Source organism: Myotis nattereri (assembly GCF_964212035.1).
Source record: "Myotis nattereri genome assembly, chromosome: 1".
NCBI lineage: Eukaryota > Metazoa > Chordata > Mammalia > Chiroptera > Vespertilionidae > Myotis > Myotis nattereri.
In genome coordinates, this window is record NC_138075.1 from 7488664 (window position 1) to 7514986 (window position 26323).

At 59.7% G+C, this 26323-nt stretch overlaps 1 protein-coding gene across 1 annotated transcript; it reads left to right on the plus strand.

The window, feature by feature from the left end:
* Nucleotides 1-13539: 13539 nt before the first annotated feature.
* On the plus strand, nt 13540-22368 carry DLK1 (delta like non-canonical Notch ligand 1). The gene is made up of 6 exons (XM_081099155.1): nt 13540-13645; nt 14656-14795; nt 15986-16049; nt 16500-16630; nt 19417-19558; nt 21305-22368. Exons 2-6 carry the CDS (start codon nt 14729-14731, stop codon nt 22047-22049), a joined length of 1149 nt encoding a protein of 382 aa, XP_080955281.1. The 5' UTR covers nt 13540-13645; nt 14656-14728; the 3' UTR covers nt 22050-22368.
* The last annotated feature ends 3955 nt before the right edge of the window (nt 22369-26323 follow it).

A 26323-nucleotide genomic window follows, 5' to 3' on the forward strand; every position in this document is an offset into this window, starting at 1 on the left:
AAGCTGTGCTGGGGTCCGGTGTGCCCCTGGGAAGGCCCCTATTTGGCGGTGTGCTTGCGTGCCAGGCGTGCATGCGGCCTTGCCAGGGAACAGACCAGGCCGGGCTGGGCTTCCTCCACGCCCGGGCAGGAGGGTCAGCCTGGTGTCTGGGGCTCCTGCTGCACAATGGGCTTCTGTTTCGACAAGTGACAGGGCTGAAGAAGGGGCCACAGGTGGAGGGGGCAGCCGGAACAGAGGCCTGCCGGCTGCGTGGCTTAGCTGGTGGAGCATAGCTCCATGCACCAGGAGGTCTCGGGGTTCGATTCCCGGTCAGGGCACATGCCTGCATTGCAGGCTCGATAACCCCCATTGGGTGTGCAGGCAAGGCAGCCCATCGGTGTTCCTCTCTCATCGATGTTTCTATCTCTCCCTCTCCTTTCCTCTCTGAAATCAACAAAAAAATATATATTTTAAAAAGTCTTGCCGAAACCGGTTTGGCTCAGTGGATAGAGCGTCGGCCTGCAGACTGGAGGGTCCCGGGTTCGATTCCGGTCAAGGGCATGTACCTGGGTTGCCGGTACATCCCCAGTGGGAGATGTGCAGGAGGCAGCTGATCGATGTTTCTCTCTCATCGATGTTTCTGACTCTCTATCTCTCTCCCTTCCTCTCTGTCAAAAATCAATAAAATATATTTTAAAAAATCAATAAAATATATTAAAAAAAAAAAGTCTTTAAAAATCCCCCCAAAAACGGAGGCCTGGAGGTGGGACTTGGTGGGCATGTGGGAGCAGGGGGTGGGCAGCCGTCAGCATGGCTGTGGCGTCAGGACAGGAAGTCTGGCCTGGGAGGGACAGGAGGGGGGGGGGGGCGCATGGCCAGCCTGGTTTGCCTCGGCCCCGTGTGGAGGGAGCGGGTGTAACCAAGGTGCTAGAACCGGGTTGCAGGAGGGAACTGGCTCCAGGATCCAGGGCCCAGGGTCCAGGCAGTCTTGGGGTTTTGTCATAACCACCTCAGGCACAGGGGGGAAACTGAGTCCCGGGGGGAGGGGTTGTGTGCAGTAAGGGGCCAGCACTGCTCTGGCCCAGAACACCCATGTGTCTGCACAGGCCTGCTCCCCGCCCGAATTGTGGGCTCCTGGTGGCCGGTCCCCAGCCTGCGGCCCCTGGCCCCTGGGCCTCGGGAACAATGTGAAGGAAGGAAGCAGCATGGGGGCCACCTCCCTGGGCCCTCTTGTCCCTCGTTCTGCAGTCAAGGTCTTCAGACTTGCCAATTAGTCGGCGACTACACCCCCGAGAAGGGTGCCCGTCTCTATCGCACGGCCCGCTTCCCAGCGCGCAGTGTGGCCGCTTTCCTGGCAGCTCAGAGGAAAAGAGCAGCTGCCTCCTCCTCTTGGGGAAGAGTCACCCACAGATGTTTGCACAAAGTCGGGGCCAGGGAACATATGAATAAATGCCACGGTTCATGTCTGCAAGCCCCTCCCTGCCAGCTTCTGTCTTGACAAGCAAGTGGGGCTGGGAGGAGGCAGGCAGATGTGGGCGCTGGGAACGCAGCCCAGCGCTTTGTTGGAGGCAGCGTCTCCGTCCCAGGCTGAACGGCGCGGCGTGACCATCCGGGTGCCCGCGGGCTGGCCCCCAGGCCAGTCATCGCCTGGCTGCCCCAGCAGGTGGCCTGGCTTCGTGGAAGGGGTGCCCGTGGGGAGACTGCCCCGCCCCTGAGAGAGGCTTGATTTCCCCGGAGGTCACCGGGCACACTCCTAATTCATGTAATAACAGCCATTAGCAGGCGTGCGCCAGCTCTCCCTCCACGCCCAGCCCCGTGGCCTCGCCGGAGCTCAGCGGGGACTGTAGCCTTATCTGACAGACGTGAACCCTGAAATCTGATGGGGCTCAAGACGCCCGCTTAAAGGCAGCAGCGGGCAGAGGTGGGTGGGTCTGGGTGCTGGGCTTCGAACTGCTGACTTGGGACGTGAAGCGTGGTGTGGGCGTCCGTCCACCGGGGAGCGGGTATCTTTGGGGCTGGGGGACGGACGGCCCTGAGATCACATACAGTGTAGAGGGCGGTCCCCTCCTCTGGTTTTACACAACTCCCCCTCCAGGAGGCCTGACCACCCCCTTCTTTGAGGGGGTCTCTCTGACATTTATCGAGCTCCTACTGTTTGCCGCCAGAGGACAGTCTGCAGCTTACTGAGGGGTCCCCCCACAGACTCCCAGAGAGAGAAGGGCTCTTGTTCTCAGGGGGCATTCCCAGCAGCCAAGGAGGGCCCTGCCCTCGGAGGGCCCGTCTCCCAGGCAGCTGGGAAGCAGGAGAGGGCGGGGCTCTGCCATCAGGAGGAAGCCTGGGGGTTCGGGCTGAGGCTTCAAACTATTAGGGGAACCTGGTGGGTGTGGCTCCATTGGAGCATCATCCTGTCCACTGAAAGGTGGAGGGTTCAATTCCCGGTCAGAGCACACACCCAGGTTGTGGGTTCAATCACCAGTTGGGTGCACACGGGAAGCAACCGATTGATGTTTCTCTCTCACATCAATTCTCTCTCTCTCTCTCTCTCTCTCTCTTTCTCTCTCTCTCTCTCTCTCAAAATAATAAATTAAAGAAAAAACTATTAGGGGAGAGCAGGAGAAGGAGGGCCTCCCCCTGTGTGGACAGGCCCCCCAGGGGGCCGCAGGAGCAGACAGAGAGGGACAGACAGACAGAGAGAACCTGCTGGTGTCCCCCCCAGGGCCTACGACAGTGATGGCAAACCAATGACACACGTGTCAGAGGTGACACGCGAACTCATTTTTTGGGTTGATTTTTCTTTGTTAAATGGCATTTAACTATATAAAATAAATATCAAAGATATAAGTCTTTGTTTTACTATGGCTGCAAATATCAAAAAATTTCTATTTGTGACACGGCACCAGAGTTAAGTTAGGGTTTTTCAAAATGCTGACACGCCGAGCTCAAAAGGTTCGCCATCACTGGCCTACGACAACAATGACTGGCTGCAGAGCGCCCTCAGGCAAAGGAGTGGGGAGAAAGCAGGGAACCCAGGCTTCTCGTGGGACCAGAAGAGAGCAGACAGAGCCAGGGACCAGTGGGGGACAGGAGCTGAGCTACATGCAGCAGAGACCCCAGAGAAAGAGCTTGACAGCTGCCGGGGGGCGTGGGGGCAGTAGACGCACCCACCTGACCCTAGGCACCGCACCTGGGTCTGAGGTCTGAGCCGGGCCCAGGCTGCAAGGGGCTGTGGCCTGGGGTTTCTGGGCAGAACAGGCTGCCATCCTGCAGGTACAGGTCCGAAGCAGATCCCACCTGCAGCCCCGGGAGGGAAGCGACAGAACCAGCAGCGGGGCCTTCTCTCTGCCTCCAGAGTGTGTTCCGTTAGTCAAGTTCTCGACTCACTGTTTACTGCTCCGCACACACGGAGGGTTTATTAAAAGCCCGGCTCAGTTAAAAATACCGGAGACAGGGATGTGCCGGCCGAGGGGGCTGCGGAGACGGGCGCCCTGACTTCGAGGGAGCTGGTGCCGCTCCTCCCAAGGGAATCCCTACCCAGCTGCGGGGAGTCGGCGGCCACCTGCAGCTGTGCCAGCCTCGAGGCCCATGCTGAGTGGATGCGCAAGATCAGGCCGCCCCCCTGGGTGCCAAAGAGACACTGGCAGGGGTAAGGTACAGCCGTACCCACTGCACGCGGACCCTCCTCTGCCCTCCGGGAGCTTCCAGTCTGTGGGGAGAGTGTATGACATGGGGCATAATGCACTCAACGGGCCACCAGCCTCTGCCGGTGTTCCTGGAGGTGCTTCTGGAGGAGGCGGCACTCAGCATGGACAGACCTGGGGGTGGGCCCAGGGTGGGTGTTTCAAGTGCAGCCCAGGGCGAGTCAGGGTGCGGAGGTAAGAGAGGGTGGGCCCTGGGGTGTCCTGCTCACGGACAGGTCTTGGGGGCCAGGATGAGGACGGTGGCCTTCACGCATAGGCATGGGGCAGTGAGACAGTATTCAAGGAGGCACCCCATGCGCGAAGCCCTCAGCGCCCTCCCAGGCACGGGCCCCGCCTCTCCCAGGCCTCCCAGAGGGCCCCAGAATCAACAAATCCATGGGCGGGGGACACGGAGCCCCAGTCCGCCAGCCCCAGTGTCCAGTGTCTTCCTCAGAGGGAGTGAGGAGGAGGGGGGCTTTCCTGACTTTATTTATGGGGGAGGGGGGACTAGATGACTGACTGCTGCCAGAAACAGAGCTGTGATTGTTCTGAGGCAAGCGTAGGGCCTCCAAGGACTGGCACTGTGCCACTCACAGTTCTGGTGGCCAGGCCTCAGTTTACCCTTGTGATGAGAGGTAAGCTTTCCTACTGAATGTTCCAAGGTGCCATCCATCCATCCTTCCGCCCACTACCACCCACTCATCCAGCCACTCATCCATCCTTCCGCCCACTACCATCCACTCATCCAGCCACTCATCCATCCATCATCCATCATGCATTCACTCAACAAACACTCCCCGGGCCTTTACTACAGGGGCCAGAGCACAGAAGAGAACAAGACATTTCACTGTGGCCTCCAGAAGCTTCCCCTGACCCAGGGGAGGGCAAACTTTTTGACTCGAGGGCCACAGTGGGTTCTTAAACTGGACCGGAGGGCCGGAACAAAAGCATGGATGGAGTGTTTGTGAGAACTAATATAAATTCAAAGTAAACATCATTACATAAAAGGGTACGGTCTTTTATTTTTTTAGTTTTATTCATTTCAAAGGGGCTGGATCTGCCCTGACCTCCCATCACATTAAGCAACGCATTGGCCAATGCTGGGTTCCGGGGAGTAAATACAACAAATGTGCAACCACTTTGAAAGTTAAAAACACAACACGTGTCCCTCCTCCTCTAGGGGCAGTTGGTGAGTGCCTCCTAGGTCCCAGGCCCCAGGTGGCTCTCCCTCTGCCCGTGACGCACAGGGCTACAGGGCAGGGCAGGTGAATTATCGCCGAGTACCTACCCAGCCCCAGACTGCTGGACCCAGGAATTCAATTACAGCATGTCTCCCGTCAGCAGAGGTGTCGGTTCAAATCCTCGTCTCCCCACCAGACCAGGAACTTGCAGACGGGAGACCGTGTTCTCTTCATTCAATTAATCAATTATGCCTCACCCGGCATCTGCAGCCTCTCCTCCTGTAAACACTCCCCAGCCTCTCTCTCTCTCTCTCTCTCTCTCTCTCTCTCTCTCTCTCTCTTCAGGTTCAGAGCTATGCTTTATGGTCTCTGACACCCCCTACTCACCCCACAGCCCTCTGAAGCCTGGCTCCTTTGCTCCTGCCCCAAGGCCTCCACTTAACCCGCCCAACTGCTCCTTCTTCTTGATCGCTGTGGATGTCCCTCCAGCACTGGGACCAATGGTCACTCCCTTCCTCACCTCTTTCCTCCTCGGCGTCCGGGATTCCTCTCTGCCTTTCCAATGATGAGGGGTTTGAGAGTGTCTGTGGGTGTCCAGGGAGGAGCCATCTGGGCCAAAGAAGCAGGCAACTCAGAGCAGGGAGGGCAGGGGGTCACCCTGAGGGGCTCCTGTGTCTGGTCCCCGCCCGCCCGTGGAAGCTTCTCCTGTTTCCTCCGTGAGCCCCTGTCCTCTCCTTGCCGCACACTGCTGCGTCATGGGCTTCATTCCCTCCACTGTCCCCACCATGGTCTGCTGCTCGGCACCCCCACTCCCCGCCGAGTGTGCGCTCCTGTGATGGTTTGGTGCTCCCCACATGCGTGGCCCAGGGGGTCCTTCCACTCCCTGCTCAGAGCCTGTGTACACCCTAGAGAGTGAGGGCAGTGCCAGGGCGCTAGGGCTCCAGTCTCCGCTCTGCCCTGCAGAGGCTGCCTGAGCTCCGTTGGCCCAACCGAGAAGGAAGAGATGCCCTTGGTGGTGCAGCTCTTTTCCTTTTGTCCTTCTGCCCCTGCTCTGTGCACCTGGAGGCCCCCAGCGCCCCAGAGTGGGGAGTCACGGGAGACTAGAGCCGCCTCGGCCAAAGGTTGGCTCAGCCACCGCCTCCCCACCCCGCTCTCAGCTTGCAGTCCAGGTGACGGTGCCCCCCTCGGCCCTGAGGCCCACTGGGGACTGGGCCTGCTGCTCCCCTCCGGCTTCCTCACACCTGCCCACGGCTCTGTAAATAGTCCTTTACTTTACTAAACTCTCCTCGAATTAACCGTGTTGTGCGCACCATCTGTTCCCCACTGGGCCGCCTGGATGCTGTGGGCTCCGCAGCCCCACGGTTGTGTCTGCTTGTAAATCCAAGCTGTCGCAGGGAGCTCGCGGCCGGGCACAGATCCCGGAGGTGGGCTGCAGGTGTGGGATCAGGGTGCGGCAGGGCCTGGGGCAGGTGGGTCCTGGGGGCAGCAGCTAAGGAGCCCCGGATGGCGGCCGACCCTGTGTGTCCCTTTGTGGGTACCTACCAAGCCCCAGACAGCACTTCCGGCCAGGTGATATGTCATCAGCACCCCATTTCAGAGGCACGAGCCCCCCCGCCCACACACACACCTCTCCGACCCTGAGCACCTTCTAAGGATTCTTACCGAGTCTCACCTCCCTACAAGGAATAAACAGCCTCCTGGAGCCTGAACCAGTTCCCAAGCTCACCTGCCGCCTGCCTTCCACGCCCTCCTGCCTCCCGCCACTGACCTGTGCAGAGAAACCCGGAGAAAACACTCCTGCAAGAGTGTTCCTCCATCTCCTCTAGTTTGGGGGTGCGGGGAGGCAGCCAGGGTGAGACTGTGCAGCACGGACCCCCTCGACGCCTGGATCAATTGGGGCCCTGTTTCCGGTCACAGACATGAAGGCTGCCGCCTGCCCCTCATGGAGGGGAGGCAGAATTAAGTAAAATGCAGCCAGAAATAATTGGCCCACCGGAGAGAGGCCGGCGAAGGCACTGAAAAGGAGCTCGCCTGCAGGCTGGAGGCAAAGCTTCGCAGGGCAGTGGGGCTCCCCAGGCTTTGAAAGACCATTTCCGATCCCCGAGGGGCTCTCATTCCTGCCAAATGCTTCCTCATCGATTCCTTGATGAGATGGTGCAATTCAACTCCGCAAATACTTACTTAATGAGAACCTACTGTGCGCCCAATTCTGCACGTGTAGCCCTGGGGGAGCTGAGCTGGATTTTGAAAAGTCAGGGCTTCCTTCCTTCCTTCCTTCCTTCCTTCCTTCCTTCCTTCCTTCCTTCCTTCCTCCTTCCCTCCTTCCCTCCTTCCCTCCTTCCCTCCTTCCCTCCTTCCCTCCCTCCTGCCTCCATCCTCCTCCCAGTGTGTGTAGGCCTTAAACAGGACCACAGTCTGAATAGACTTGCATTAGGAAACCTCTCTCAGACTCCTGCCCCGAAGACCTCAGAGAGTTGGGAGGCCTGTAGCCTGAGGCAACCTTTGGTGACAGGGTCTGAGGGCTTGGGCCAGGGTGGTGGTGACCAGGATGGGAGTGTGGGAGTGGGTGGGAGAGCCTCTGGGGGAGGAGGACCCAGGACCTGGGGCCTGTGCGCACACACACTCGCGTGAGGCCGAGGAAGAAGCCCAAGCTTGGCCCTGGCAACTGCAGAACTCCAGGGCCCTCCAGGAGGCTTCGGGGTGGGGGTGATGAATGGGGATCAGAGGCTCAGAGAGACCTTCAGGGTGGCAGGGGCTCCCACACAGGCACTAGCCCTGGAGGAACAAAGGCAGAGAGAGCGGGTTCTGTCACGCAGGTGGCTGGGCAGGCCTGAGGCCTGGCAGGAGAGAGAAGGTGGGAGAGATGGGGGCCAGCCCCAGGAAGCAGAAACAGTAAAGAGAGGACCACCCTCCTCAGTCCCAGCTAGAATCCTGTCTTGTGACACGATCGCTTTTGAGTCTGTGGGCTTTCCGGTCTGACCGCAGATGGACCCTGTTCAACAAGGGAACCTGGGGCCCCTCAAAGCGCTGTTCACGATCCACTTTCATGGTCATCCTGCTGGACTCCAGGCCGCGGCGTCCTAGTCCTGCTCTGCCGCTGCCTTCCTGTGTGACGTGAGGAGAAGTGCTCAGCCTCTCTGGGCCCCAGGGTCCAGCCCTGTGGCTCATAGGGAGCCCCCACAGGTGGAGAGGGAGGAGGAAGGAATACTTTTGTGTGGGGCTCAATTTAAGGCTCATCAGATTAGACCCAGCCTGCGTTTGGGTGTCCAACAACCCCATGGTGCTGGGTGGGGGAACGGGGGTCCCCTGCCCCCATCGCTAGCTGGAGCACAGTTGCTGACAGCTAGGTAGGGCCTCTGGAGGCACAGAGCGTCACCATAGGAACGGGCTCACGGAGAGCAGCGCAGAGGAGCCAGGCACTGGGGGGAGTGGGAGCAGGTGACGGTAGGGGGTGCTGACTGTGGTCTCAGTGCAGCTGCTCCCCACATTCCACATTCCTAGTGCGAGAACCCAGAGGCCCTTGCGGGAGAGGCCAAGGCCAAGGCCAAAGCCAGGGCGGGTGAGCCCCTGTCACCTCAGGGGCCCTCCTCTCAGCAAGCCCAGTTTGTGGGCCGGCGACCCCAGAACCCAGAGATCCGGGGTGGGGAGCGGGCTGTGGCTGGAGTGGGCCATGCGAGGCCGCCAGTTGCTAGGACACAGGATCTTCCCGAGGGGCCCATAGTAACCCTCGGAGAACACTTTGTGCCTCATTCGTTTATTCATCAATTCACTTAATCCACAAACACCTCGTGGGCAGCGCTGTAGGTCGCCTGTGAGGGGCACTTCTGGGCCTGCAGAGGTGAGACACATGTGCAAAATCCATTAACACCAGGCGGGAGGATGTGCTCGAGGTGAGCAGTGACAGGAGGAGGCCCGGGCTCACGGGTTCCGGGTGTGGGCCAGGGCCCATGGGCGGGGGAGCTGGCAGGACATGGCAGGCAGCGGAGGGAGAAGGCTTTTGAGGAGGAGGGAGAGAGGAGCAAACAGTGGGACTCTGACACACACACACACACCCTGCCCCCGCTTGGGCAGGGGCAGTGCCTTCCTTTGCAAGGGATTCCTAATGCCCAGGATGAAGGAGAACAACGAACATTTTTTTAAAAATGTAATTGAATGAAGATGCTAATGGTTTCTTGCAAATAAGAGAGAAACGTCTAGTACAGGAGCATCTTCAATTCCTTGAGAGCCGTGTGTTCTCACACCCTTAAACTTGACCCCTGCGGCAGGCCCAGCCACGGCGCACCGCTTCCTTCTCATGGACCTGGACTCCCGGAGATGGAGACGGGTAAGAGTTCTGCCACAATCACCCCGGAAACGCCTACCCTGGGGCCCAGGTGGAGGTCTTCCTTTCAGGGACCCGGGACTTCCTCTGCTTAAAGGAGCTCTCCCATCATGGCGAGCCCTGCAGGACTCCCACACAGCCAGCCCAGGACCCCCTCCAAGAAATGCTTCATCTCCCTCCCACGCGTTCCCAGCTTACCTCCCTCTCAGCACCACACCCCTGCATCTCCGAGGTCTGTAAGCACTAGGTCTCCCAGCCTTGAACTCTAGGAGGTGAGGGTGCAAGTGATCTCTCACTGCAAACCCTGCCCCCCACCCCCACCCCAGCAGAGCCCCAGGCACACAGTAGGAGCTCAGCCAATGCGGAGCAGATCAAAGAATGCATTTAAAGAGGTGTGGCTCCATTTTATGGAAAATTAACTTCTGGGAATTTCTGATGAATGAAGAATTACTGTGCTTTTTGCCAAAGCCTGCATTGACAGGCTAAGTGATGAAAAGACTCCTTTTTCCCCGGGTCCTGATCTCCTCCCTCTTGAGTGGGGGGTGAGTGTACCCACAAGATGTGGAGGTGGGGCGTGAAGCCGTCATGACTTTTCCCCAGAGACCCCCAGAGCTCCACGCGCACAGCATGACTCAGTGGCGCCCTTTAAGGAGATAATTTGATTGATGACGTGGACAATTAGACTTGTGAACTTGACATCCACATCGATTCCAATGGCGAGGAAGGAAGCGAGAAAATCTATTTTTGAATCCTACCATCTATGATGGGAGAAATTGGTTCTGTTTGGGGGAGAAGTGCAACCCCGCTGAAATCAACACTAAATATGGTCTCAAACCAATGCTTCCCCCCTCCCCCCACTCCCTCTTGTATTTTTCCAAGAACCTGTGGCTGGGCCAGGGGTAGGTGGGCGGAAGCCACTCTTTCTCCCCTGCACCACATGCAGACCTGCGTCCAGGCCTGGGGGACACCGTGGGCCTGGGCTGTCAGGCGCCTCTCCAGGCCCCACGCAGGAGGCTTCTCTTTGATTGAACTTGAAACCAAACCTTCATGTTCTTGAGCCTTAATGTACCTGTGTGCCTCGGACATCCCTCCCACCTTCACCCTCTGGCCCCCTCCCCTCTGCAGAAAAAAAAAAAAAATTCTCTCTCCGACAAACTTTAGCTCAAAAGAAGAATCAGGGTTGTAGTCACCGTCTGTGCATCTCTAGGTGTGTGCAGGAACCTCACAGCTCCCAAGAAGGCTGGGCTGGCCCTCCCAATGCCAGGAGGGCAGGGCTCCCTCTGGGGCACCCCATTATCCTCCCTGCCTCCCACTCTTAAGCTCTGTGTGGCTGAGCCGAGAGCTTGGTGCCTGAGTTCCCAGTGGACCGGGTTTCGAACCCCAGTTCTGCTATCCATTACCTGCTCAGCTGTCTCAGGGTCTTCAAGCCTCAGCATGCTCATCTCTGAAATGGGCCTGCAATCCCAAGTCCTGCGGGGAGAGGCCTGAGCAGACAGATGGCCTCTGCTATGGGGCTGGGCTGGACTTGGAAGCCGAGGGAGCAGAAAAGGCGCCTCCCCGCTGCTTGTCTGTGTACCCCTAACTCGGGATGCGGGTGCAGCGTTCCCTGCCCACTGTCTGGGATATCTCAGTTCCCCACTCTAGCCAAGCCACCCCAGTAAATGAGCAGCCCCTTTGGGAAGAGCTGCGTCTCCTCAGGCAGGACCAGGGGACCCGAGTTCTTCCTGGAAGGGAGGGTGGAGAATGCAGAGTGTTTGGTAGGAGGAAGTGGGGAGAGGAAACAAACACTCTGGTGGGTCCTCACTGGGCCTCAGCTTCCCCACTGTGTAATGTCCCACTAGGACGGGACCAAATGGGGGTATAGAGACCTCCAAAACCCAGCCTTAGGCTTGGAGATTCTCAACTGGGTGGGGGTGCAGAGAAGGATGGGGGCGAGCCCCCCAGCTGCCTGCCCTGCTGTGCACACCCAGGACTAACTGGCCTCTGAGCCCTCCAGCTGGGCCCTGCTGGGCTTCCCAGAGCAGCATCCTGTCCTTAATCAAGGGAGAGGTGGTCTGGTGTGGGCCGGGGTGGTTGTTGTGTTTGGAGAAGGGCTGGAGATATCGCTTCTGGAGATAACATTTCTCTGGTTCCCTCGGAAAACTTTCACCCATCACCAGATCCCTTGCTGTCCAACCAGCTGGCCTCTGGCCTCTGGACAGGAGCCCAGTATACGTTCTGGCTGCGGTGGGAGGGGCAGGGCGGGGCCCCACGGAAGCCCAGGCCTGGGGTCCAATACGGCCCCTCGCTTGGCAGGGTTAGTCCCAGCTACCTGTGTGGACCACCTGCCAAGCTATGCAGTGTGGAGGGTGGGGGCTACCTGCTCCTCCTGGGGTCCCAGAGGTTTGTACTTTGGAGCAGAGAGGAAAGGAGGGGAGGGGAGGGGAGGGGGAGCGAGGGGTGGGGAGGGGAGGGGCGTGGGGAGGGGACAGATAGAGCAGCATCTGTCTGTCCTGACTCCTCCAGCCCTGCACTCCCCAGCCCCAGGGTCTGCTTGCAAACAGCAGACGGTGCCGACTTCTCCCCAAGGGACCCCATTGGCATTTTCCTGCTTTCTGTGCAGCCTTGAAGCCTGTGACAATCACGAACCTCTCCTCCCCACCGCCGCTGAGCTACCCCTTTTCTTGTCTGCTCGCTGAAAAGAAACCTCTGGTCTCCTGAATTTACAAACGCTTTATTGACACCAGAGCAAAGCCACAGAAAGCGGCAGGCTCCCAGGTCCCGCGGGGCGGAGGCCCCCTCCTCAGGGCAGCCCGGCAGGGGGCTCGGGGAGAGGCCCTCCGAAAGCCCCGCCCCTCCTCCAGCTCCCTGCAGCCGCCTGGGCGGAGGCCGGTGGCAGCTGTTGGAAGAAGGGCAGGAAGGGGCCAGGCCTTGTAAGTACAGTGGTTTTCTACTCCCGAGAACCCCCGTTCCCTTTGGTGACAACGGTGGCTTCCCTGTTTCTAGACAAGGAAACTGGGCTCTGAGGGGCAGTGACTGGCCCAGGGCCCTCAGCAGTCAGGGGATGGAGCTGGGGTTAGCAAGCAGGTGCCAGCCAGCCAAGGGAATGCCCTTTCCAGCCGAGCCTGTGGCATTTGGACACCACTGCCCAGGCCTCCTTCCCTTTCCAAAACTGGGAGGGTGGCGGTGAGAAAGCAGGGGTCCTGGTGGGGGTGCACTGATGGCCTCTGGAGCCCCCCTTGGTGCTCGGTGCAGCCCACACCACACCTCATGACTAGATCTGAAAGGCGGGGGGGGCTGTGGAGCCTGAGGTCCCTCGCCCCTCCTTAGCTTCTGGCTGAGACCCAGCCTTCTGGAGCTGCCCGCTGAACTGGGTAGGATAATTTTGGAGGCTGAGGTCAGGGTCCCCAGAGGGAAGAGAGGTGGGGGGGTGGGGGGGGAGGAAGGGGATAGTGGGGAAGCTACGGCCATTTCTGTGCAGTGGACAGGTGGGCCTCGAGGCCTGGGCCTCCGGCCACTCTCACTGAGCCAGGGGCCTTGGGCAAAACACTTTCCATCTCTGGACTCCGTTTCTTCCCTTGAGAAGGGGCCATGGGAGTTGGGAATAACAGAAAGGCAGGGGCATGCAGTGGGTACCCCAGTGCCCCCCCCCCTGCTTTCTGGGTCTTCAGCAGAGAACACCAGGGAAGGGGCACCTTCTCCAAGGTGGTGAGGGCTTCCCTCCAGCTTCTGGAAAGCCGACCAAGAAAGAGCCAGAGTCTCCACCCCAGTTCAGACATAGGGCCTTAGGACCCGGGTGCTGGGGGCTCACCTGGACCTGACTCCCCACCCCGTGGATCCTCAGGTCAGCAAGTGTGTCCTCAAACCTTCCAGGTCCTGGGGAGATGGCTGGAAGGCCAAGGCCCCACCCCAAGGTTCAAAGTGACAAAGATCGCCCCCCCCCTCCCCCGCCCCCCCATCAGCAATGTGGGAAAGGGGAGGCCAAGATGCAGGGGAGGGTGTGACCTGAGTGAGCACCGCACCTGGATCTGTATGTAAATGAACCTATGCAAATGCAGGGTACACAAAGGACCCCTGAAGATCCTGACCTCCTACACACCTCCAATCCCCTTCCTCCCGCCCCCACTGCAGCTCCGAAACTGCCCTGTACCTCCCACATCCCCACAGGGAGCAGGAGGCTGCCCTGCCGAGGGTCAGGCTGAAGGCCCAGGCCGGCTTTCCCCAGGAGCTCTTTGCAGAAGGAAGGTCTGTGGTGGGGTCCCAACCCCCCAGCCCAAGCCCCTAAAGGCCCTCTCCGGAGTCCCCCCCCCCCCCCCCCCCCCCCCCCGCCCTGCTTCCGGGGGCCTGGAACGTGTGCTGGGTGCCTGGTGTGTATCTGTGCGTGGGAGAAGAGCAACCGTGTGAGCTTGCCCACACACGTCACTGGGAGCAAAGATTGGTGTGAGCGTGTGTGCTGGGTGACTGTGTAAGTGTGTTTAGGTGAGTGTGTAACCAAGAGCCAGTGGATGGTAAGTTCTGGGGCCTGGGTGTTGTGTGTTTGTGAATATCAGATGTGTGGCTGTGCAAGTGTGTGAAATCTGCTTCGTCACGACTAAGGCCCCGACCGAGGCCCTGACTGCGTATGCAGGTGTGTGTGTGTGTGGGGGGGGGGGGTGCAGGTAATTGAACATGTGCTCGGCGTCAGCATGTTTACAAGGGGCTCGCATGTTCAGGTGTGCACGTGGCTCGGAACGTGCCTCCGTGTGGACGGCCGGGCCCAGGGTTTCATAACCGTATGTGCGCGGGCCTCTCTCCGTGCCCATGACTGGGCAAGTGGCACTCCCCGCTGTTTCCATAACGGGCACTTGTGTCGCGGCGTGAGTGTGAGGTAGGCTGTGTCTGGGTTGCAGTGGGTGTCTGCGTTTCCCCGCGTCTTTGTGGTCAGGGGTCTGAGGGCTCGTCACGAGGGTTTTTCTAGGTGCGTAGTTCATCTGTAGCGTGTGCGTGTGTTTTTCTGGCCGTGCGCACCCTGGCCTGCGTGCTCGGGACCTTGGCGATGTGAGTGTTTTGGTGACGGGGTGCGTGTGTCTGTATTCGGAGCGCGTCCGAGCGCCGTCCTGGGGGCTGCGGCGGACCCCGGCCGGTCCTGGGACCTGTGCCCAGCGGCCCGGCGGTGCGCGCCTCTGCGCCGTCCTGTGTGGGGAACGTGTGCTCCACGCGCACGGGGTACCTGTGCCCGTCTAGCCAAGAGTGCGCCTCGTGCGCGAGCGGGTTTCCGGGACGCGGCAGAGGTGGGGGGCGGCCCCGGGAGGGGCGGGGGGTCACCGGGACTGGCCGGCGCCGGCCCCGTGCGCGCGGAGGCGGGGGCGGGGGGCGGGGGCCGCGGGGGGGCGGGGGGGCGACGGTACGAAAAGGGCGGTGCGCGCGGCAGCGGCGGCAGCTCGGCGGCGGCGGCATTGGAGAGCGCAACGCGGAGCCGGGTGCAGCCCTGGCTTTCCCCTCACAGCGCTCCCGCGCCCCCTTTCGCATCCGCAACCAGAAGCCCAGTGCGGCGCCCGGACCCGGACCCGCGCCCGCGCCTCTCCCGGGACCGCGACCCCGGCCGCCCCGCGATGACCGCGACCGCAGCCCTCCAGCGCGTCCTGCTGCTCCTGCTGGCCTTCGGCCACCATGCCCATGGTGAGTGCCCCCGGCGGCTCGGCTCGCGCCCCCTCTGGGGAAGCCTGCGACGCCCCCCGGCCGCCCAGTGCCCTGCACGCCCCGTCCCATGCGCCCGAATTCCCGCCCGTCCCGCCTAACCCTAAGCCCCCGCGCGCGGTACCTGCCTCGCCCTCTCCGCCCCCCTTGCGCGCCAAGCCTGGCCCTGGGGGACCCGGGGGGGCGGGGGAGGTGTGGGACCCCAGCCCCTTCCCGCCTCACAAAAGTGGTGCTCGGAGGGGTGTCGGTGCGCTGAGACAAGAGGTAGGAGAAATGAGGTGATGCTGGGAGACCTGTGAAAAGGCTCTGGGGTGCAACTTTGGGGGTCTTTGTGCGTGCATCGGGGTACAGGTCTGTGGGGGCAGCGGGGGTGACTTTGCCATCACAGCCCCAAATTCCCAACCAGGAGCCCGGCCTGGGCCCTGCTGCGTGGTTTCTCTAGGTGAGGGGATGCGACACTTCTGCCTTCAGCGGCCATCTGCCTCTGACAGCGAGAGTGGCCCCTCCCGCAGGGCCCCCGCCCCACTGCACCGGTGGGCATGGGGGAGGGGGCTGTCTGGAAAGCTGGGGTGCAGGTTGACATAAATGCACACAGTAGGCGCCTATGAAGACGTCAGAATCTTTAAATAGGGTCAGGATCGATTGCAGTCAAGCTCTGCAAAGCTGTGGCGCAGTTTTTTTTTCCCCGATGACGAGTGTGGGGCAGGGGAAGTTGGAGGGGACCCTGACTTGGGTTCCTGGCTTCACTGGGATGAACCTTCACAAATATCCAGATGCCTTACCTGTGAGCTGCCAGGTGAACCTGCCTGGCTTTCCCCGGAGATGAATACCTCAAAATCTGCTCCCCCTCCAGCCCACTTAGCAAAACTGAGGGTCTGCCTGAGTGCCCAGGGGTCAAAGCCTGTCCACCCACCTCCCCCTCCCCCAGTTTCAGGGCTTGAGGTCTCACACTTTGTTTGGAGGGAAATGAGATGTCTGACCTGCTGGTGAGAATAAAGCAACGGTCTGTGGTCACTCCTTAAGCAGGAACATGGTAGAGAGCTTTTCCTGGGTGGGTTGATGGGAAGGACCTACTGTGTGCCAGGCCGGTAGGACCACAGAGGGTGTGTGCCTCCTTGCTGTGGCCTTTGGGGCCTGGTGAGATGAATGGTGTCACCTTTCTTGTGCCTCAGGAGCTGAATGCTTCCCACCCTGCAACCGCCACTATGGATTCTGCACCGAGGACAATGTTTGCAGGTAATGGAGTGCTCCCCTGAGGCACCTTGTGGGGGGCTAGGGCAGAATCCAGGGGAGTCATGGTGTCAGGCAGAAAAAAAGGGGGTAAGGGGCTTGGCCACTGGGCTGCAAAAAAACAGCTTCGTCACCATCACCCCCGCAGGAAACTGGGGGGGGGGGGAGGACGGCAGGGGGTGGGGCACAGCCATAGCTTCTGATGATGACACACCTCTGCGGGCCACTGCAGCAAAACGCAGCACGCAGCACGCTCTGGCCTCCCAGGGCCCCTCTGCCTGCTCCTCAGACGGCCCCTCTGCTGAAGCTTTTCCATTCAGGTGACTGGTGTTTGCTTCCTGGGACCCTCTGGCCTGGCACTGTGCAAAGACCCCTAAGGCCCTTGTACGCAGAAAGCAGCCCCGCTCCCATGTCACCCCTGCCCATCCTCAAATGTACTCTCCCCGCCCCCTGCAGGTGCCACCCTGGCTGGCAGGGACCCCAGTGTAACGAATGCATGCCCTTTCCTGGCTGTGTTCACGGATTCTGCGACGAACCCTGGCAGTGCACTTGCAACGAAGGCTGGGACGGGCACTACTGCGACATAGGTGGGCACTCCCCCTGCCCTCCCCCACCCTCACCCCTGTCCTCCCCCTCCCACCTTTTTCTAACACGCCTGATGCCCTGTGTGGTAATGCCCTGTGTACACACTTCCCCATGGATGGTGGCAGGAGCCTCCTCACAGGTAAGGGACGTGATTTTGCTCCCTCTGCACCCTGCACCCAGAGGATGCCCTGGGGTAGGGTGTCGGGGGGCTGCCTGTGGAGTAAACAATCCCAAAGTAAGCACACACCACACAGAGCTGAGCGGGTGGGGACCACAGGCCTGCCCCGGTCACTGAAGCTTGGGGAGTAGGAAGGACAGGGGTGTGTGTGACGCAGCAAGAAAACTCCAACAGGTCCGCACTGGAGACTGTTATGAAGAGCTGCCGAAAGCAAGCAAACAAACAACAGGGGCACAGGGGAGGGGCGGGGACCAGCGCTGAGGGATGGGCAGCAGAGGCTGAGGCCGCTCCCCCCCCCCCCCCCGGGGTCAGGGCTGGGGGCTGGGACAGAAGAACTAAGGTGGAGGGGGGCCCGGGCAAGGCTGAGAAGAGGTTAAAGGATGGATGGGTGTTACCTATTGATTTCATTAATTTATGCAATCTTTGTCCCCCATTACCCCGAGCGATGGGGAGCTGGCTGCGTTTTCAGGCCGCACATGTTCCTCTGAGCCCGTTCTCACTGGGCAAAACCTGCCTGGAAACCTGGGCAGACGAAGTCCTCGAGAAAACTCCCGCAGCCTAGGCAGGGCCTCGGTCCCCTGGTGCCCAACGTTAGCGGAGACTAATAGGGAAACTGAGGCTCAGAGAAGCCAAAGGGTTTGCTCAGGATTCATTCTCACCTGGGCCTTTTCTAATGCCCTCCCTTAGGGGAAACGGAAGAGCAGCTAGTTTTCAAAATCAAGCACCCCCCCACCCGTGTCTTGGGTCCTTGAAGCTCCCCCCCCCCCCCCCCCCCACTGCTATGGCGCAGTTTTATCAGCCGCTGACTCATGCGCAGGCCTGCAGCTCTGCTGCCCCTCCCACCGCGCCCTCCCCGGAGCTCTAACTGGGGACCAGAGGATCCCAGAGACATCACCATCTAGGATTAGGCATTCAGCCTGGAGCCCACCCAGTTGGGTATCTGAGCCCGGGACTCCCCACGGGGTTTCCAGACCAAGGTCCCCCCCTCCCTGGGTTGACAGAGGCTCTCAGCTTAGGACGCTGGGTCCAGGGGAAGCGGCCTGCCGGGCAATGGAGGGCCCTCTCCCTTTTCCCCTTTTCCCCTGGTCTTTCAGGCTGTCACTGTCACGGTCAGTCAGTCGCAGGCAGCGCAGCTGCTGCCCCTGCCCCTGCCCCTGCCCCTGCCCCTACGTAGGCCCGGCTCCCCTCCCCCACGGGCAGCCTGCTCCTTGGGCAAAGGTGGGCTCGGCCTCTGCTCAGGAGGCTTGCCACTGAGGGGACAGGAGTAGGTAGGGTCGTCACCGCCCTTCAGCCTATATTTCAGGCTCCCAGCTGGCCGCCGAGCCCTGAGCAGAGGCCGAGGAAGGAGCCGGCCGCCAGGCTCACGGGCTCAGGCTGTGCTGGGGCCCTCCCTCCTTAATGATAAATCCTCTTTATGTTGCCTCGCTCCCAGCTGGGCTCCCAGGAACGCCTGGTGGGCTCGGGATAGGCCATCAGCATGGCGTCCAGGCCTTTCTCTATTGATTGCTTGCCATCTCCCCTCCGCCAGGGAGCGGTCTTTGTAACAGAGGGGGAATCTGTCCATGTGTAGACCCCTCCCCACCATCTGCCTTAACTAACTCGCTGTGTCTCTGGCTTTCTATTTGGTAGAAAATCAAAGCTAAAAAAAGGTCCCTCGGAGACCCACCAGCGAGAGCCCCTCCTTTTATACGTGGAGAAAGTGAGGCACGGAGCGGGGAGGGAGGGGTTGACCTCCGCAGCTGGCGGGAGGTGGGCACAGGACGGCCCCTCCCGGGCAGGCGGGGGTCTGGGGGCCGCACTGTCTGAGAGCCCCTGACCCGGGCCCCTTTGTTCGGCGCGTCCTGGGCTCGCTGAGCCGGGATAATGAAGTGTGCGTGACGGGAGGTGTCGAAAGGCGGTGGGAACGTACCCGTGTTCATGGAAACGCACGCTGACGGGAGAGGGCTCGATAGTTCTCATCTTGCTGCCTTCAAAAGAGCCAGCCTTTTCATCTTGGGCCCCCTTAGTTCAGAACCTGCGCGCAGAGACCACCTGGAGGAGGAGGCAGGGCTGGGCTAAATCACATCTCCATTTCCCCCCTGCCCCTGGGGATGAGCCGGCACAAAGGGCCTCTGGTGTTTCTAACGGTTGGGCTGTACTAGTCCCCCAAGTGGCAGCCACCCCCCAAAACACACACACACACACAAAAAAAAACCACGAAGAGTTGGGTGTGCAAAGCTGCCTGGAGGAGGCAGGCATGGGGAGCTCAGTGCGCTTTTAGGGGAGGAAGGTGTCTGTCGTGAAGGTGATGATGCTGGACTGAGGGGTGACTTGGTTCCCCAGAAAAGGGGAGAGGTGATCTGGGTGGAGTGGCAGGGAGCAGCTGTGACTTTCTGTCCCTGTGACCGAACACAAGGGCCCTCCTCCAGCTCCCTAAGCTGTTCAGGAATATTTTTGGGGGGGTCCCTACACCTCTTCCTCAGGACCCCACTCAGTGACCGTTGGCAGTGGCCACAGGCAGAGACAGGGAGGCAGCCTAGCTGGGGTCCCTCTCTCGACCAGTTGGAGGTGTGTCTTCCTGCCTCTGTCCCCCTTCCCCTCCCTGGTCTGATGTTCTCTCCCCTCCCCCAGACATGCGGGCTTGCACCTCGAACCCCTGCGCTAACAACGGCACGTGCACCACCATGCAGAAGGGCCACTACCAGTGCACCTGTGCCCCTGGCTTCTCGGGAGAGAACTGCCAGAAGAAGGACGGGCCCTGCGAGGTCAACGGGTAAATATTCCTCCCGTTACCTGGGCTCTGATGAATGCGGCCTCTGATTCCCCTTCTCGCCCCTAAAGCCCCTTTCAGCCTCAGCCAGTGAGACCTGGCGCCTGACAAAAGACCAGCAAGTCTGCAGCCCCGTGGGGGGCCGCCCTCCATCAGAGGAAGTGTCATTTCCATAATTTCTTCAAATGATCCCGAAGGCGATTTCATATTCCCCTGCCCTCCCCGGGTCCCGTGTGTGAATGACAGTAGATTGGGATGGAGCTCGGAGCTTGGAGCTGCATAATTTTCTACAGGCGACTGGTGGGGCGGGGTGGGGGGAGAGATCAGTTCCGCAGGGCCCTAGGCTGTTTTTGTGAAACCCACACACCTACTTCAGGGGGTGGTTTTAGGGGCTGGGCAGCTCTGCAGGTGGGTTTGCTGGGGGTGTCTCAGGAGGAGGCTGCCTGGCTGAGGGGGGAGGGGGCTGTGGGCCAGCACAGGGAGGGGCGGGGGCGGGATGGGGAGGACAAGCCATAAGGGCCAGGGGCTGGGGTCCACCTCTCAGCTACCCTGAGTAGGGAGGGAGCCCTGGGATCCTGGGCAGTGGGCACCGAGGCAGAATGGCCACTGGTCGGTCCTGTGCCTCCCTGAGCAGGGTTCCCCACAGCCCCCCCTCTGGTCCTTATGTGCATAGCTGCACGGAGGGGGCTAAAAGGGAGGCTAGGAGAGATCTTGACAGCAGCGAGAATTCCACCTGGGACCCCTAGCCCCTGGCCCAGGGGCTGCCCTGCCACACCAGCGCCTCCTGACCTGGCATTGCAGGGTGGTGTGGAGGACGCGGACTGGCTGGAGCCACAAGCAGGCACATGTGAGGCATGGAAAGATCAGGACTCCGAGGGCAGGGGCGACATCGCACACCGTGCCGGCTTATCGGAGAGAAGGGAACATTCAGAGCCAGCCCTTTAAAATATTTTGCTTTTCTCTCTAACAAAATCCAGCCCGGGGTCCTTGAAATTCCTTCAGAGCCCCGCTCCTATGCCGCCCTCCTCTGAGGGGCGACGCGGCTTTCTCGCGCCCACCGCCCCTTTCTTCCCTGGAGTTTCGGCATTTATCAGATGACAAAGGGCCCGCTCGTTTAGAAGCACTTACGTTAAATGCTCCGTGCGCTCCGCTTGGAGCAAACAGCTTCGGTCTGCAAGCTGCACTTGGGTGAATGAGCCACTATTAACCAGCGGCAGCGGCGCAGAGACAGACCGCGTATTTCTTTCACTCGGAGGGTCCCCAAGGGTTTCTGCACAATGGGCTGCAGGCTCGCTCCGCTGAAAATAAAAGTAAAAATAATAATGGGGTGGTGATGGGGGGCGGGGGAGACCGTCAGGGACGCCCTGTGTGGCTCGGCGTTGGGGGCGTAGGGAACCAAGCTAGAGGAGGGGGCTCCCTCCAGCCCTGCCTTATCACTAACTTTGCCTCTCTCAGCCTCAGTTTCCCCCACCAGTCCAGGGACTCACTGGCAGACCTCTGGTAGGAGAGAGATGGGCATCCGGGAGGTCGGTGTGCTCCAGGTGGGGGTGAGGGGCACGCCCCACCCGGTGGGCGGCTGCCTCGGACACCAGAGGCCCTCGTAGGCAGGGGTCCCAGTGCCCGCCGCCTCCCCAGCACCCCTGGCTGGCATCACTCACTCCCCTCCTGTGTTCTGAGCATTTGCCCGCAGCACCACTGTCCCAGCCCACCCCCCAGGGGACCTTTGCCTTGTCCCCTTCTGTATTGCAGTTCCCCCTGCCAGCACGGCGGCTCCTGCGTGGACGATGATGGCCAGGCCTCGTATGCCTCCTGCCTGTGCCCCCCTGGCTTCTCGGGCAATTTTTGCGAGATCGTGGTCAACAGCTGTACCTCCAACCCGTGCGAGAACCAAGGCACCTGCACCGACATTGGGGGCGACTTCCGCTGCCGCTGCCCCCCCGGCTTCGTGGACAAAACCTGCAGTCGCTCCGTGACCAACTGTGCCTCCGAACCGTGCCTGAACGGGGGCACCTGCCTGCAGCACTCCCAGGTGAGGTTCGAGTGTCGGTGCCGGCCCCAGTTCACAGGTCCCCTCTGCGGCAAGAAGCGCGCGGCGAGCTCCCAGCAGGGCACCCGTGTGCCCAACGGGCCCGGGCTGGCCTACCGCGTGACCCCCGGGGTGCACGAGCTGCCCGTGGGGCAGCCCGAGCACCACATCCTAAAGGTGGCCATGAGGGAGGTCAAAAAGGACACCCCGCTCCTCTCCGAGGGCCAGGCCATCTGCTTCACCATCCTGGGCGTGCTGACCGGTCTGGTGGTGCTGGGCACCCTGAGCATCGTCTTCCTCAACAAGTGTGAGGCCTGGATTGCCAACCTGCGCTACAACCGCATGCTGAACAAGAAGAAGAAGCTGCTGCTGCGCTACAACAGCGGGGAGGACATGGCCGTCAACATCATCTTCCCCGACAAGATCGACATGACCACCTTCAAGGAGGCTAGCGACGAGGAGATCTAAGCAGAGATCTAGGCAGAGCCCCCACTATTCTACCCCGCCCCCTCCATCCTCGGGGTCCCCGCAGAGCTCACCTGATGCGGTCGGTTCTAACCTTGGTGGGCGAATTTGCTCGCGCTCGTGTCAGACCTGGTGAACGCGCTACGCTTCGCTGTGTTATTCTTTGTGCCTCTACTGTGTGACCAATGCAATGCGCTCAATGCAATGATGAAGGCCACCCTCCCCCCTCTTTCCCAATGCATGCCTAAGAATAAGAATAAGAATTTAATCTTTAAACGAGTAAGATAAGTAGCATGTCGTTCTAAACTTTAAATTTTAGCATAAAATAAAAAAAGACAAAAAAAAAACAAGGCAACTGGACCAGGACTCGGTGTGTCGACGTCCCTCCCCGAGGGGCCTCGGCCACAGGGTCCTTGTAACGTATTCTTGCATGACCAACCACTGTGACCTGGGCTAAGACCCCTTTCGTTCGTTAATTCTCACACGCCACATCCGACTCGCACTCACTTCAAGTTCAACATCGCAGTCCTTAGATCTTTGTGATGGAGTTGAGGATTTTGCAGAGTGCAGCGGCCATGTGTCAGGCAGAGAGAAAACCCCGGGTTGGCTGCTGGGGGGCCGGGACCTCGTCCCAGCCCTGCCACTAACTCGCTGCGTCACCCTTAGCGAGCCCACCATTTCGCCCCCCGTGAGGGAGGGGCTTGACCCCAGTGACCATCAAGGTCCTCTCTTGTCTTAAACTCTGAATTAGGAACGATGGGGGATGAACCAAAACAGCTCCCGACCCTCCCATGAGGATCGCGTGGAGACTCGGTCCCATCCCCGGGTCCGCATGTTTTGGTCTATTCCGATGCCCACTTGGCGTCCTGAAATCACCCCTAAGTGCAGTTTTCAAAGTGGGGAGCCTCCTGGCTCACTTTCCATTTGGGAATGATTAGCCGCTTTGAGTCACAATACGTCGCCTTGGAGTTGCCTCTCGGGCAACCCCCACCCACCAAAATCTCCAATACTCTACGCCCCTTCCCCCTGTAGATTAGCCATATTTCTTAAAATGGAAATGCAGGTGAACCGCAAGTGCCCCTGGCGAAGTCTGAGCAGCAACACGGCCCTCCGCTAGGTGTTCGCAGGGGTTAGTGAACCTGTCCCTGGTGGGGCGTTTTCTAGTTCTGTGGCCGAAGTAGTACCAGGCCTGGCCTACATGGCTATGCAGTTCATTTGTGTTGCCGAGTTAGTAACGCTCAGATCCTGAAAGACCTAGCCAGTTTCTGAATCATGAACTTGACTTTTTTAAGAAGAGCATCTATTTTTGTTGGGGGGAAAAAAAATGGAGATGGGACAGAGTTCTGTCTAGCTCCCCAGCTCCTCGGGTTGGGCAGCTAAACAGTCCTTGGGTACCAGACAGGACTATTTTGCTTCTTAAGTTATTTGGGTAGGAATCAATACTCTGAGCTTTGTTGAGTATTACTGACGTGTTTACCTTGCTTCAAGTCATCATCACCTTCATCACGGTCATTCAGATCACCACATGCGTCACCGTCATCACTCAACCATCAACCTTGTCACCCCCACCCACTCAACCACCGCCAAGTCCCTTGTCATTCTGGTTCCAAGCCTGTCATTTCCCCCTAAACCTGATGTCCCACTCCCAGTTCCTCCTCATCCTAGCCCCAAAATGCCACCCTGGTCACCTCGTCCCTGACAGGCGATGTCACCCCAAACTCCCATCACCTTCCCCGTCAAACCCCTCCCCACTTTAAACCTGCCCTTCCTCTCCTGCCTCCCCACAGTTCCCCCTCAACCCCAAACCCTGTTACCACCGCCAAGGCCCCTCCCACCCCCGGGCTCCTGTTGCTGCGCTCCTGCCCCTCCCCTCCCTCACCCTCATCCCCTGGCTTCCGGGCCTCCCATCTCTGATAACCCCTCCCCCCAGTCCTTCCTTCTCCCCACAAGTCATTTGAGTCAACATCTCATTTTGAGTGTGTCTTAAAAACTTCAAAAAGACAAAAAAAAAAAACCAGAACGGTTGGCATGTGTCGGGTGGGTGTCCGGCACCCGCCTGGCCTCTCTCACGTGAGACCTTGATCGAGTCAACTACCGGTTCTGATCCTCAGATTCCCCAAACTTGAAATTCTGAGATTGGATGACATGATCAAATTCTCTGCGCCCCCTTTTCGATCTCCAGGCTGTGGAGAACAGCCTTGTCCCCCGGTGACAAGGAAGAGACGTCCCCCCATTTATCCTTGACCCACTCCTCATCGCGGTCCACCCATCCATCCACCATTCATTCAATCAGGAAGCATTTCCAAGCACCTGCCGAGTGCCAGGCAGCGTGCAGGGAGCTGCAGGTCCCGCAGGACGAGGGGCAGTCTTGGGAGGGCAGGGGACACCCGGTGTCCCCACGAAGCCAAGCGCAGTGCAGGTAACATGCCGTGGGAGCATTGGAGGGTCCTCAACAGACGCCTCCCTGAGAGCCTGACCATCTCACTCCCCACGTGACAGTCTCTCTTACCAGCACCTGATGTGGCCGCCCCGCCCAGATTCCACAGTGCCCAGCCCTCCCGTCCCGTCCCGCGAGATCAGAACAGGGTTAGTGCCTCGCCTCGGTCCTCACGCCCGCAGGAACGGCGCCTACCCTCCTTGGTGGGGGCGCCCGGTTCTGCTGAGAGTGTCGGGACTTCGGCTGCCCACCGCACCTCGGTGTGTGTGGGGTCGTGTGTAGTTTACGTAAACACACGGGGAAGCTTTAAGATGCTGTCAGCGACATGACCACCAATTCGGCCCCAAAACTGAGAGAGGAGTAGGCGTGATGATCTTCTTGTAACCCCAACAACGTGGAAAATGTCAATGGCGCTCTTTGGCTTTCCCATCTACTCGCCCAGACGTGCAAAAAAGTTTGTTTATTAAACAATAAACAAAACCCAAGGGCTACTCATGTTTCTGTGGTGTGTGTGTGCTGTGTGCGTCGGCTGCCCTTCTCCCTTCCCTGGGCCGGGGGCCCTGCTCTGGCCCCACCCAGCCCTTCGCACGTGGGGAGGAGGCCAAGGCTAAGGGCGAGCCCACCCACCCTTCCGGACCACACTCCGAGTGTTTGCAGACGGGAACTTCCTGCCCCCTCCAGGGACCTCACAGCCTCTTCCCTGTGTCTTGGTGGCCATTTGTGGGTGATGTGGGAGGTGTGAGTGCGTGGTGTGGGTGGTGTGGGTGGTGTGGGTGGAGGGGGGACGTGAGGATGAAGGGGGTTGTGGGGTAGCCCCAAACCCTCCACAGAGCCAGGGACCAGCTCACTCCAGGCACAGGTTCTATCGAGAACTCCAGGGTGGTCGGGTCTGAGTCCATGCTGGCCCTGCCCTCCAGGACTTAGAGGTAGAATTGTATCTGATACTCAGTTGGGGGACTTGTCGCCTTTAAATGGTGGCACATCCGGTGTATGAGTCCCATTTGTTCTCCTGACTCGGACCTTACACGTTGGGGTGGGGGGTGGGGGCCCACGGTTCTTCTGGCCCCAGGCCCAGCCCGAGGCTGGTTGAATCAGCTCAGTGGAGACATCCTTTTTAGGTCCCGTGGAGGGGGTGACATTGCCTGTGCCCACCCTGGGGGATCAGCCAGCACCCCCACCTCCTGCCAGGGGGCAGGGACCTCTGTCCAGCCCCTCACTCTGTTGGCCCAGAGAGTGACCCTCAGTCTGTGGGGGAGTCTTCTCTCCACTTCCTGCCACACCTGTTCCTTCTCGGCCAGGTCACTGCCACCCCCACCTAGATGCTCAGCCAAGCCTGGGTATCCCCAAGACTCCTCCCTCCTGGGCCCCCATATCCTGCCAGAACTATCCCCCTCAGCCCCCTGGGGTGGGGGTCTCGTCAATGCTACGGGGCACACAGGTACAAGCAGATGGGTGCTATTTCAAAACTGTAAGAAAATACGATGACAATGTTGAGGTGATAAACGTAGAAACCTGTATGAAAGGCATAGACTTTTCAGGCAAATGTCAATTACCCAGAATCCTCCCCGGCGCCAGTAGGATTAGAGCATTACCTGGGAAGAGCCCCCTTGGGGCCACCTGCCTGCTATCCTGACCCTTTGGTGGAACGGGGCACCAGGCTAGGGTCAGGATTCTGGAGCAAAGATGGAGACAAGATGAAGGTCTTTTGATTCTTTCTTTAAAGCTGGGAAAGGGAACCCCAACAAAGTTAACAAAAGAGAATTACTGTCCTCCCTCATGAAAAAACAAAAATCCTCAGTAAAATAACAAATCGAATGCAGCCAAGTATCCTATAGAATAA

What these genes read in the sequence shown, in the direction of transcription:
- DLK1 (XM_081099155.1), top strand. Translation starts at nt 14,729, where the DNA reads ATGACCGCGACCGCAGCCCTCCAGCGCGTCCTGCTGCTCCTGCTGGCC. An exon ending in CGGGCACTACTGCGACATAG is followed by an intron (nt 16,631 to 19,416) that starts GTGGGCACTCCC and finishes CCCCTCCCCCAG; the next exon opens with ACATGCGGGCTTGCACCTCG. An exon ending in GGGCCCTGCGAGGTCAACGG is followed by an intron (nt 19,559 to 21,304) that starts GTAAATATTCCT and finishes TCTGTATTGCAG; the next exon opens with TTCCCCCTGCCAGCACGGCG.